The sequence below is a fragment of the Condylura cristata genome, unplaced genomic scaffold (assembly GCF_000260355.1).
Source record: "Condylura cristata isolate star-nosed mole 26May11 unplaced genomic scaffold, ConCri1.0 scaffold00045, whole genome shotgun sequence".
Lineage (NCBI taxonomy): Eukaryota > Metazoa > Chordata > Mammalia > Eulipotyphla > Talpidae > Condylura > Condylura cristata.
In genome coordinates, this window is record NW_004567146.1 from 3,613,081 (window position 1) to 3,627,602 (window position 14,522).

The 14,522-nt window shown below is 35.0% G+C and overlaps 1 protein-coding gene across 1 annotated transcript; it reads left to right on the forward strand.

Annotated features, from left to right (window-relative positions):
• Nucleotides 1-10,326: 10,326 nt before the first annotated feature.
• LOC101637736 (olfactory receptor 4L1-like) lies at nt 10,327-11,265 on the forward strand. Its single transcript, XM_004694707.1, has one exon. It carries the CDS (start codon nt 10,327-10,329, stop codon nt 11,263-11,265), a length of 939 nt encoding a protein of 312 aa, XP_004694764.1.
• Nucleotides 11,266-14,522: the final 3,257 nt, after the last annotated feature.

Consider the following 14,522-nt stretch of genomic DNA (forward strand, 5'->3'; position numbering starts at 1 on the left):
ATACATTGCAGTTATATATATATATATATATATATATGGTAGAGCTTGACTGGAGAAGTGGATTTACCCAGATTACATAAATCAATCAACCATGCAGTTACCTGAGGACAGAAAATTCAAGCAGAGAGGATACTATACAAGGACATATGTATCTTAGGAGCTTGGTACATTTGAAGGTGATAAAAGAGAACAGAATAGCTGCAGCAAAGTTAATGAGAATGTCTTTGGAGAACTTAGTGGAAGTAGGATTCCAAATAAAGGGCTATGCTTACTCAAATATCATTAAATAGAAAGTATTATGCTTTTGATATTTTAAGGACACTTAAAATTTTTTTTCTAACAAGGTAGAGGGAAGAAAAAAAGCTATTATATTCGGTGGGAAACTGCATAGAACCATAAAACTTTACATTTTAAAGTCTTGTGGGATTTTTGTTTTTACTAATAGTTTAAAATTTTGGAGAATTTATGTTTACTCAAAAATCTTTTCATCATAAATGCAATGATGACAGGCATTTGGTTGTCAGTTACAGACAACTAAACCACTGCTTATTATTTTAACGGGGGAGAACGGAGGTCGTCTAAAGCACTGAATGCATTTATTTTTTTGTGACTTTTTTATGTTTTGTGACTACAAAAATGGCTGTTAAGAGTAGCATTTAACTTTGCAATTAGTAATAAATCCAAAAATATTGTCAACAAGTCAGTCTACGCAAGGATTCAACAATTTGATTCTGGGAGATGTGGGACTCTTTTGGTAATTGCTGGTTCCAGATTCACAGTACTTGAAACATGACCTGTAATCAGGAAAACACTCCAACTATTCTAGTACTACCAACTATCTCTACACAAAACGGGAGCCTTGCATCCTGTTTGCTTCAATGTCCACTTCCATCATTTATGAATTTAAATATAAATAACTAATCAAAGGTCTTGAGAACTTTAGAGTTCAATTTTTACCATGGATGAACTGAAAGATACTGATAGCTGAAGACTGCAAATCAGTTTAAATCTAACACTGGATTTATTTATCTCCAACAGAGATAAAAACTATCTCTGTTGAGATAATGCTTGGTTTTGGCATCATTAATATTTGGTGTCAGGCATCTCTTAGTTTTGGGGGGTTATTCTATGCACTACAGATTGCTTAGCAGCATTCTTGGTCTTTCCAAAAATGTCTTGGTCACAACCAAAAGAATGTTTATGTTTTACCCAATGTCCTCTAGAGGGCAAATTTTCCCACAGCTGAGTCAAAGTTAAGAACATTCACTATACTAATCTAGAGTTAGATGGGCGAACCTCCTTTTGGGCAAAGTAATATAATTTGGATTCTGTATATAATTTAATAGAAAATCACTAGAAATGGCAAAATATAGAAATGTATTTTCAAAATATAAGAGAAAAATATAGCTAAAATATAAGCAGGCAGTAGCCAACATATGAAAGTAAATACATTTAATTTATATTTATAATTATTAGTATCTTTAAAAAGGAAGAAAAAGTGTAATAAATAGGTAAAAATATAGAGAATTCCCAAAGAAAATTGCAACATAAACTAAATAAAAATTCTACAATTAAAAAAAAATCCAAAGAAAATTCACCATATAAATTCCAAATAAAATTAAATACAGGAGAAATCTAAAATAATGTACTGAGGGCCTTCCCTTGTGGTGCAAGGGCTAAAGCACTGCACTGCAAGCTAGCAGCAGCCACTTCAGGGAGAGTTCAATCCCTGCCTTGGAGGTGACCCACATGGCACAGCAGACCTCTCCTGTCTTGCCTGCTGCTCCCCTTAGTTTATTTCATCAATCTGCCTGTTCTGCTCCCCACTCTCTCTCTGGTGAATCCTCTCACTGCCCCTGTACCTCTGGCCTGTATCCCAGTTCTGTATGCATAAATAAATAAATCTTAAAAAAAAAATGTACTGAAAGTTAAGTAAGCAGAAAATATTTTAAATTGAAATGCATATAAGAAAAAGAATGAAAAAAAAAAACAGGAAAGGCCATTAGAGATTTGTAAGATTTAATAAAAATGTCTTATGATTGTGTATTCAAAGTCCAAACTAGCTGGGAAAATAGGAGAATAGGAAATATTTGAAGAGATAACCTTCAGTAACATTTACAACCTGATAAAATGCATCAATTCACATAGACAACAATTTTGTGAATCAAAAACAGAATAGAGATCAATGAAAGACTCAACTAAACACATCAATCTGAGGTAGATAAAAATAAAAGATAGAGAGTAAATACAGAAAAATTTGTGGTGGAGAAGCAGATATTGATTAGAAAGGGACTAACAGCTTTTTCAATAACAGCAATGATATGGGGGCAAGAGGATAATGGAATGATAATTATATAATAATTATATTATTAACATGCTGAAAGGCAAAATAACAACTTTCAAGTCTGCATAAGGTTACAGCAATTCTGTCTTTTGATGTAATATCTTTTATTGATTATTGACAGCTCATGCTTAGCATATTTAAAAATGAATGTGAAAATAAGATATATCAGAAAAAGAAAAATTATAAATTCTATTGCCTATGAACTTGAACTACATATTAACAGTTCTTTAGGTAAAAAAAAAAAATAATCCTGGAGGGCTTATTTATTCCCCTACACTAAAGTGAAGAGAAGAATAAAGAACAAAAACAAATAGATTATCAAATATGTTGACATATATAAGTAATTATGCAATAAATAATAGCACACTAAAAATATTATGGTATTTTTTAGGGCTTGCCATATGCATTGTGGGCCTTTGGCATTGTGGGTGTCATATTCACAGATTCAACTAACCATGAATTTAAACTGATAGTATTTTTAGGCCTGTAATGGTTACATCTGTACTGAAACATGTACATACTGCTTTTTCTTTCATTGTTCCTTTGTTAATATAAAACAATAACTGTGGAAACAGAATTTATATTGCACTGGATATTATATGTAGTCTACAGATGACTTAAAGCAACAGGAGGATATATGTATGTTACAAGTAAATATGCCATTTTAGTAAAGGACTTGAACATTTGTGGCTTTTGACTCTCACAAGGACCAATTCCCTGCTGTTACGGAGGATGGATAGATCTACTCATACATCTATATATCTATATCTGTATCAGTGAAATATATCTGTATTAATCAATATAATAGTGAAATTAATAATTTGCATTTTATGGGGTTATTGATATGTTAGGACTGAATTTCCTTAATTGCCAGCTGCTTTGTATTTATTTATTTTTAAAGATTTATTTAATAATGTATACAGAACTGGGGTACAGGCCAGAGGTGCAGGGGGTGGTGAGAGGATTTACCAGAGACAGAGTGGGGAGCAGAACAGGCAGATGGATGAAGAACACTGCTAAGGGGAGCAGCGGGCGGGTCATGTCCTGGGCTGGGGATCGAGCTTGTACTTAAGTGGCTTTAGCTTCTTAGGGCTGTGTTTACCCGCTGCACCACCAGGAAGGGCCCTTTGTATTTATTTATACTTCTCCCACTTTTTCTGCTTTTCAGAATAATTTAATTCTATATTTCACTTTGGATCACATTTTTCTATCTTCTAGGCTCTATTTAACTGTTACATAATAGCAGTGCTTCCTCTTTTCCTAATAATTAGACAAATTAATATTTACAAGCTAGTGATACCTCTTCTTGCTTTCAATATTCTACAAAGAAATATGGAAGGTGATGGACTGGTGATTATAGCTTGAAATTAATGGAAGTATCACTACATTTTCTGGTGAAAGCCATGTCCCAGAACTTCTAGTATAGAGAACCTAAAGATGTAAGAAAATAAAGTACAAATTCTACTTTAAATGCTTGTAGATCACAAATACGTATGATTTTCTTGTTCCCATATCAATAAATAATACCGACTAGGAACAAATGGCATATAGTAGCTATGATTATGAGTATATATTACACCTGAGAAGATGACATTCCTAGAACAGGATACAATCCCAAAATTAAGAGTTTAATTGTGTTATCAAATCACTGTTCCAATGTTCTTTCTGCTCATCAGCTTCCTGCTACAGAATTTATGAATTAAGTTAAACTATAAGAAACATATTTTTTGATTAACATTCTGTGGTCTATGTCCTCAGAGAATGATGCTGTTTGAAGGACTGTGAACATTAGAAATTAAACATAACTTGAACTGGTATGTATGTCAGTTCCTGCGAAGATCAGTCATTGTCTCATCTTATCCAAATAGAATGGTTCAACATTTCAACTTGACCCAAATGGCTGGATATTCTCCTCAAGGGCTAGTAGTAGATTGGGGTTAAGGTTGTTCTTTGTTGGTGGGTGGGACTTGCACTACTGCAAGATCAGCCTTAGTGAGTAGGATACTTTTTGTTTGTTTGTTTGTTTAAAGGTTTTTATTTATTTATGCATACAGAACTGGGGTACAGGCCAGAGGTGGAGGGGCAGTGAGAGGATTTTCCAGAGACAGAGTGGGGAGCAGAACAGGCAGATTGACAATGTACACTAATGAGGGGAGCAACAGGAGAGGTCTGCTGTGCCATGTGGATCACCTCCAGGGTTGGGGATCGAATTGGCACTGAAGCAGCTGTGGCTAGCTTGCAGTGCTGAGCTTTAATCCACTGCACCACCAGGGAGGGCCAGTGAGTAGGATGTTATGAATATGACTATGAATAACCTTCCTTTCTGACACTATTGTTGCTTCAACGAAGGGGTCAGCTTATGTCAACCAACTGAAGCATTATGTCTCATTGGTTGTTTAGTGCCTCCTTTTGTGATTCTCTTAATCAGTAGTGATATGAAATTAGGCAACTCATGATATAAATCTCTGTTTGTATTGTCAGTTTATGTTCCATAACAGATTGTTTCTAGCAGAGCATAGTAGAATGCCAGCAGCTGATTCCCATCACTGTATAGTTCTCTGCTCCATGTGGCATGGTCATGATATACAAATCTATGGAGCTACATTATGATCTTCTATTAGAATTTACCAAAACTTCCAAGTCCAGACTGCTTTAGTAGTATGGAATTTACCTGGCAATATGGTCCAAGTGGTAGAACTACTTTTATTCTATACTAGAACTACTAAAACACTTTACCTAAGCTAAGTTCTATAAACACCTGAAAGCCTTGCCATCAATCAATCAATAAATAATATCATAAATTGGAATTTAGAACTCTAGAGCTTAAATGGGCCACCAAACATTATATTTTCTTCTCAGCAATGCAATGTTTGAGGAACAAAATGCAGTATTTTAACTTGAATTTTTAAGATGATATGCCAGCATGCTTCCTATTAATGGACTCACAAATGTTCATTACTTGGTTACTACCTGGACCCACATAAATAGAAACTTATAAGAAATGCATTCATAGTCACTGTACACATATTAATGTAAAATTAAGAGCTCAAATGTGTACAACAAAATAGTTCATTAACTGTCTAATCAGTGAACACGTTTCTATCAGAAAGTTCATCGCTAAAAATACCGCAATGAGATAACACCTGATACCATGGAGGGAAGAAGAACAAGGAGACAGCAGTAAGTACCCATATCATGGGTGATATGGTGGTGGGAGAACTATGGGGATTACACCTATAGCAGACATCAAATGCTGTACAAAAATGGATAATCAAGTCAGAAAATAAATTCAAAATAAGAAACAATGAATACCGAAAAATTCTGCTAGTGAATGAACTCATCTGATATTATGTATTGTTACTCAGTTAGGCTTTAAAATTGTACCTGGTCAATTACATTGTTTTACTATAAAATTTTTATTACATGGGCCCTCCCTGGTGGCGCAGCGGGTTAAAGCACAGCACTGAGAATCTAAAGCCGCTTCCGCATGAGTTCGATTCCCGCCTGCCCCGGAGGTGACCACATGGCGTGGCAGACCTCTCCTGACCCGCCCGCTGCTCCCCTCAGCAGTGTACTTCGTCAATCTGCCTGTTCTGCTCCCCACTCTGTCTCTGGTGAATCCTCTCACCCTCTGCATCTCTGGCCTGTACCCCAGTTCTGTATGAATAAATAAATAAATCTTTAAAAAAAAAATTTTATTACAATCACCTCAATGATATTTTAATACTGCTGAGTAATCAGGAAATTCTATGTAAGAATAAAGGAACTAGCAAAATCCTAAATCTTCAGAATCCTGCTCATTAGAAACTAATTAATCATTTATTCTTTAGCAGTAATGAATAAGGAAATTAAAAAATGTTTCTCTCATTCTTTCTCTTTCTTTCTTATTCTCCTCTCCCCTCTTGCATGGTAAAAAGAGATTCTCTATTTTAAGAGATGGTCTATATTCAACACATTTTCTTATAAACCCTGCTCTCAGTTTGAACACTATTTATTTTAATTGTACTTTAATAAATACACTAATTTGTAAAATTATCAATATCTACATTTGTAAAATTACTGAATAGAACTGCAATTTTCTCAAGTTCATCATCTATGACAGATTCATTTTCTGTGACTGTGTTATCCTCCTCTAGGCAAAACACTTAGCCTAGTACTTTTCAAAAAAGTTACTGGAGAAAATTCATGTACTAATACATTGGTGAATTCACATTCTTTGTTCTTTTTAAAAAATATTTATTTATGCATACAGAACTGGGGTATAGGCCAGAAGTGCAGGGACAATGAGAAGATTCACCAGAGACAGAGTGGGGAGCAGAACAGGCAGATCCGATGAAGTACACTGCTCAGAGAGCAGTGAGCTAGACAGGAGAGGTCTGCAGCACCATGTCGTCATGCCGGGGTTAGGGATTGAACTGGCACTGAAGCGGGGGCAACTAGGTTGCAGTGCGGAGCTTTAACCCACTGCGCCACCAGGGAGGGCCTGGTGAATTCACATTCTACTGAAATAATGAGAATTAAGTCTTTGCTCTGAACTCTAGGGAACTCTAGCTTGTTTATCTTAGTAATTCTCTTTGGGAAATGGTGGCCAGTCTACATCTTGCCTGTTTCTTGTCATTTTTGCATAGCCTGAAAATGATTCTCATGAATATTCATGGTAAGAAAAGCAAAACAATATATATTCAGACTCTCATTGTGTTTGTATGTCTTTGAAGAGGCCATTCCTCAGTTATTACTGGTAGGTTTAAATGGTGGTGCTAACAAATACTGCCAATTCTATACTATAATAAAAGAGGAGACAGTTTACAAGAAACTTGTAAATGATTTAAAACTATATTATTCTGATCATAAAAACAACACGAAAAGCTGGAAAAATATATCTAGTTTCAGTTAGAGAAGTCAGTCTGACTGATAATAACTTCTGCTTACATTCCTGATATAAGAGGCTACTTTTAGAGTGTAAGCTTGTATTTATGAAAGATAAAGATGGGCTAGTTGAGTTCCTATGTGACAAAAAGACATAATAAAGTGGAATATTATAAAATAATGAAAAAACCGGGTTCTTCTTTAGTTTAATATCTGATAATTTTAATATCTAACAAATCTCAAATCCCAAAATAGGAAATGCTGTCTTATTTTATTTTATATTAACTAATTTATCTATGTATTTTTCACTATCCCACACAGAGTTTTTATTTTAGCACAGAAAACATTTTTGGAATGCTAAGTGAAAAAAATGATTAAATTATTTTTAAAAATCTCCCCTAAAGCTTATCCTTATTTTATTGGTTGAGTCATAAATCTTTTCTTCAATACAATTTTCTAACGGTGCTGCTAATATTTATTTTATAGTAATTTTAAGATCCATGAAAAATAGTCCCTATTTTTTAAACTAGCAGTTGTCTTCTACTGACATGAAACATGAGTGAATTATTTCATATTTAAACAAAGCCCTTTGTGTAATTAAGTATTGAGTATTTTTTCTATTAAATGTACAGGTTTATTTTTTAATTAAGAAAATATTTATAGTGGTTATTTTAGCAGCAAGTATTTTACACATTTAGTATACTTTTATAAGAAAGGAAAGTTACCTGTGGGTATCTAATCCATACATGGCTTAACATACACGTAAACATGAATCCTTTTAAACCACTCTCAGCAGCAACAGAAACTGTACAGTCTATTCTTATCAAAACAACTGGTAGTTACCTATCTCCCCACACACTATTTAAGTACCTCTGTTGAAATAAATGGGGATTTTTTTTTTTCTGATCACATACTGAGGATCCCATAGGTTTTTGTCCCAAGCAAGCTTTCACAGTTGAAAAGAGTGGGGTAATTTTTAACCTTTAATCTGACTGACACAGAAGGAATTAGGCTCCTCCATCACAGGCCTTCTTAGAGTTCATTATTATTTCCATACTATATGCTATTCAAAATTTAAATTTTTCATTTAAGGTTTATTAATGGCTAATGGTAGGACAATCTTCCTTTCCCTACTCTAATTCTCTTTGTTATTGATTTAACCTATATATTAAAGATATTTAATATTTGATCTGAATACATCTATTTGTACTTATTTGATAAATATATGTATATTAAATTTTTTAAAGGTATAGAGATTACACTGTCTTCAATTTTCCAAATTAAACTATGAAATTACTTTTATGAGTGCCAAGACTTTTTCCTTTTAGATCTTGACATTAAGAATACTTACATTTAAGAACAATTTCATTAGTACGTAAGCTCAATTACTGCATAAAACAGTATCACTGGTAACTATAATAATTATTTACATAGAATTTTATCTTATATATTAAATAAGATAAATTTTATAATTTATAATTTTACCTTATATATTAAATACAGAAAAATATTTTCATTATTACTAAGGTGAGTTGCCTCCTTAGCACAGTAGGTAGTGCATCAATCTCATTAATACCAAGTTTTCCATGATAAATTTCCTTTGTGGTCCTTATTCATTTGAGTATCTTTATCACTCAAGAATGTGAGATAATCCTAAATATAGTAGTTAGTAAATGATAAATAAAAGGTACAGTGAATATATATGTGTGTGTGTCAGTGTGTATGTGTGTGTGCACAGGTACATGCCTATTCCTAATAAATGATGAGGCCATATGTAGAATTCAAATCTTGATTCAATCTGATGTTGTTTTATAGTTCAGATAATTGGGAAGAATAATTTATGGATATTTCATGAACTCCTAAGTAAAAAGGTAAATTCGGAATAGATTTTTCACGTTCTGTTCTAATGCCTCAGAATAGATTTTCCACATTCTTTTCTGGTGCCCTACACTGATAATGAGTATATGTGTTTGTTTATGTATGTGTGATTCTGTAGCTCTGTCTATGTGTTTAGTGTGTATCATTAATGGTATTGTTTTTAATAGAAAAATGAAAAAAAATGGTGGGATGAAAAGGTGTTAATTAAATCTAAAAAGTAGAAAAGTGAGAAAAGTCTCTGCTCTATATGGGAAAAACATATAGAATGTAAATGTGGAACATGTTTGAGAGGGGTTTGTCTATAAGCAAGCTTGAAAGGTTAAAGGGAAGCATTTTGGGATCAGCAAAAAAACATTTAGGATCCAAGGAAAAAGGCAGTTATACAGAGATAGTTTTTGATTATTTAGAAATTATCTATATACAAAATGCTAGGTACAAGGAAAAAATCTAGCAAGGATGTCAGCAACAATAGATTCTAGAAAATAGGCAAAACTCTTAACTACAGAATAAGGATTTTGATCAGGAGCCAAAATTATGAGATACAGAGCACTACTTAGACACTGAAAACATTTGAGTTGTTGTCCAGAAACTTTCTATTTATTATAACTCGGAGTAAAGCAGTAAGGTCATATGAGAGACAGCTTCAAGTTACCAGTAAATTCATTGGTGTATCAGTTGCAAAGGTATAATGGTATGTTGGTATATTTGTAATGAAAGAGACAATCTTGAAAGTAATTTGCTGAATGTGTATTTAATTCATTCACAATCACATTCACATATATCAATATTTACAATTAGGAGGGGAATATAATTAAAATATTGATAGACAGCAAAATGTATACAAGGCTATATTTCTATATGCATGAACTAACTCAGTTAAAGGCCATATGACCCTTTCATTAACTGATCCATTGAACTACTGGCTTATTAAGTCAAAAAAGAAACAGTGAGTATAAGGACATAATCTATACCTGGAAACATTGTTAACAAATTTTTACCAAAAAAGTTCTTAAGATTTGTGCTGGCTAGCTGAAAAGAAGTGCAGTAATGTAAATGTTGCTCATATGAAAAATTAAAATATACTCTTCAAAAATGTTCATTTTATATTTTTCCATAGGAATCAAATACTACTTTCTATATATCCAAAAGCACCACAAAAAAGCACTACAGTTTAAAAGACCATTTTTTCTAGATTATCTTTATTTTGAAGACTTTCTGGAAATTTATATATAGACTAAATGGAGATGATGAATAGCTCAATATCTGAGTTTGTGTTGTTAGGACTCACCAACAACTGGAAACTTGAAATTTTCTTTTTCTGCATATTTCTGTTGGCCTACACAGCCCTTATGGCAGGAAACCTTCTCATTGTGGTCACCGTAACCTTTGACTCCCATCTGCACTCTACACCCATGTATTTCCTCCTTGGAAATCTCTCCTTCCTCGATATGTCCATTTCTACAATCACCACCCCTAAGATGATCACAGATTTTCTCAGGGAAAAGAAAACGATTTCCTTGTGGGGCTGTATGGCTCAGATGTTCTTCCTCCACTTTTTAGGAGGGAGTGAGATGACTCTTCTCATAGTTATGGCCATAGATCGGTACGTTGCCATATGCAGACCTCTGCACTACACCACCATTATGAACCGCAGGGTGCTCCTGGGCTCCGTGCTACTGTCCTGGGCTGTTGGTTTTGTGCATACAATGAGCCAGATGGTCTTTATGATCACCTTGCCCTTCTGTGGCCCCAATGTAGTGAACAATATTTTCTGTGACCTTCCTCTCGTCCTAAAGCTTGCCTGCACGGAGACTTATGTTCTGGAGTTGCTGGTAATTGCTGACAGTGGACTGTTGTCTTTCATCTGCTTCATACTCTTGCTCATTTCCTACACTGTCATTCTAGTGACTGTCAGACGGCGATCCTCTGGAGGACTTTCCAAGGCTCTGTCTACACTGTCAGCTCACATTACAGTGGTCACTCTCTTCTTTGGACCATGCATCTTCATTTATGCTTGGCCATTCGGTGGCCTTTCAGTGGATAAATTTCTTTCTGTGTTTTATTCCGTTATCACACCCTTACTGAACCCTATTATTTATACTCTGAGGAATCAGGAGATGAAAGCGGCCATGAGTAGACTGAGGACCCACCATGTCAGCTCCAGACAGAATTTCTAGACAACAACCAGCATCAAGAAAGTTCTCAGTACAAAACCCACCTATATAGCATCCAAGAATGTGTTGGTAGTAATTTGTTTTGCCTGGAAATTTTTAAAATTTTCATAATTTTCAAATTATAAAAGGGTATTATATTTTTATGACGTGATTGGTTTTATTGCAAAGAAACTCATTTAAATTGAAATCCAGCTTGGTGTTTTTTTTAATGCAATAAAAATTATATAGAGAAAATGTCACTTAAATAAAAGCTCATATTAAGGGAAACGTTCTGAAACATCGAGTAAGCGGTCCAATTAAAGCCTGGCTGATGGACAAAAACATCTACGTGGAGCTGTCATACAAAAGTTTTGTCTAGATGACCATATTGAGAAGACTTGGATAGGGCTGATGAAAACAGTCATGATTAATAAAAAACAACAAAATTACAGTTGTTTTAACCCATATGGGGCCTTTATACAGTTATATGTAATTACAATAGAAAACATACCAGCACTTGGGTGTTGTTAGAGCAAAAACTAAAGTCACTGCATTTGGAATAAAGCTCCATTTGGGGATAGAAGAGCAGTGAAGAAATTTAACTGGAGGGAGGAAAAGAGCAATTTTTCTTAGGTGGTAGTGAAATGTCTGGTAATACTATCTCTCAAATAATATGGAAAATGTAAAAATTTATTTGAAGATATGGCTGTGGAGTTTTCTATGCAGAATGTTGACAGTTGTCAGATGATTGAGTTGTTTGTCATAAAGTACAAAAAGAGAACAACTGTCAATTTCAAGATTTAGAGAAAACACAGTAGGACTAAGACTGTCTCTACAATTCAAAAATAATCTCTAAACAAGAAATGATCTTGAATATAGAATCAATGATAAAGCAACAAGATCTTTTGTTAAGATAATCAGAAAGAGAAGACAGTGCCTTGCAGAACTCTTCATGGAAAGAGAAATGGGCCTTCCCTGGTGGTATAACCAGTTAGGGTGCAGCACTGCAAGTGAGCCGCAGCTACTTCAGTGCTGGTTTGATCCTGATCCCCGGCCTCGGTCTCGGAGGTTACCTACATGTGCAGCTCCTCCCCTGTCTAGCCCGCTGCTCCTCTTAGCAGTGTAGTTTGTTGATCTGCCCGTTCTGATCCCACTTTGTCTCTGGTGAACCCTCTCACCACCCCTGCAACTCTGGCCTATACCCCAGTTCTGTATGCATAAATAAATAAGCTTTAAAAAATAAAAAGAAAAGAGAAATGATTCTAATAACCTTGCAGACTTTGTCCCATATTAACCGGAGTCATTTAATGCATAAAAAAATCGGTCACAGAAAGAATAATGAATGTGATTTGGGAGCATGAAGTAAATCCCAAAATGGTTCCTAAGATCTTATGAAGATTATTCTGACCAAAAGATACCTACTTAAATTAAAAAGGATAGAACATATAAAATGAACAATCCTCTTGGTCTTAGAAGGGCACTAGAGAAGCAAATAAGCAAATAGCTAATAAACATTTGCAAATTTGTTCACCATCACTGCTCATCAATGATGTGTAAATCAAAAACTATAATGAGGTGCCACTACACATAATTGGAACTGCTTAATTTAGAATACTAGAAATATAAATTGTTGGTAAGTATATAAAAGAATTCTTTCATTTACTGATAGTCGGAGTATGAAATGGTATAGCAGCTATGGAACAGTATGATCATTTCTCAAGTAGTTAACATTTTTATCTTCTGTTCCACTAATCTGACTCATAGATATAATATATACCCAAGAGAAACGAGAGCAAATGCCCATATAAAAATGTATACATATTGGGGCCCTCCCTGGTGGCCCAGCGGGTTTAAGCTCAGCACTAAGAAGCTAAAGCCACCTCAGCATGAGTTCTGTCTTTGCCACGGAGGTGATCCACATGGCGTGGCAGACCTCTCCTATCTCGCATGCTGCTCCTCTCAGCAGTGTACTTCGTCAGTGGTCCTGTTGTGCTCCCCACTCTGTCTCTGTGAATCCTCTCACTGCCCCCACACTTCTGGCCTGTACCCCAGTTCTGTATGCACAAACACACACACGTATAACGTGTGTGCATATGTATGTGGATACATATATGTATTCACACACACACATATATATGTATGTGAATATATCTATATGAATGCGCTTGTTGGTTTTACTCATGTTCTTCCCCAAACTGAGAAAAAAAAGTTAGGTATTTTTAAAATGTGATTCTTCTCAGCAGTGAACATGGATAAATTATAAAGGAATAATGTTATAAACATGGATAAATTATAAAGGAATAATTTAAGAGGTCAGACACAAGGAAATAAACTGTCTATGTTTCAATTTACATCCCATTCAAAAACATATACAATTTACCTGTATCGATAGGATAATTGATACCTCTAGAGATGTACTTGACAGAAACATCCTGACATGGTACTGCAGAACTTCCAAAATTTCCTTTTCATTTTATACATTCCTTCCTCAAATCCATTCTCTACACAGTAACTAGAGTGGTCTTCTTTTTACAAACATCGTAATTACACACTTAAAGACTAAATGACATTTCCAGTGCCACATCTGCCTACCTGTCTGATAGCACTTTATGCATTTCTTTCATTTGCCTACCACTTTCTCATTACCATGGTCTCCTTTTTTTTTTTTTAAAGATTTATTTGTGCATACAGAACTGGGGTACAGGCCAGAGGCTCAGAGGCGGGGAGAGGCTTCACCAGAGACAGAGTGGGGAGCAGAACAGACAGATCGATGAAGTACACTGCTGAGGGGAGCAGCGGGCAGGCCAGGAGAAGTCTGCCACACCATGTGGTCACCTCCGGGGCAGGTGGGAATCGAACTCATCCCGAAGTGGCTTTAGCTTTTCAGTGATGTGCTTTCACCCGCTTTTCACCCGCTGCGCCACCAGGGAGGGCCTCCTTCTTATTTTTTAATCACCATCTCTTTCCTCCTTCATGGTCTTTTGTTTTCCATTATCCTTTTGTCCTGAAATACCCTTCCTTTATGTCTCATAGAGCTTTATCTGTCTAGTTATTCAGACATCAGCTTAAACTTGACTTTCTCCAAAAGGAATTTTCTAATACTCAAACATAGAACTCCATTTAACCCCACTCATTCTCCAACATGTCACTATTTTGTTTATTTGATCTCTAACAGTCTTATTTATTGCCTCATCCCCTTACTTTCTTGACAGATTCTAGCAAAATGTTAAGTCACTCAAACCAAAATCTACCTTATGTGATACATCATAACCAATGCCAAA

What these genes read in the sequence shown, in the direction of transcription:
- LOC101637736 (XM_004694707.1), top strand. Translation starts at nt 10,327, where the DNA reads ATGGAGATGATGAATAGCTCAATATCTGAGTTTGTGTTGTTAGGACTC.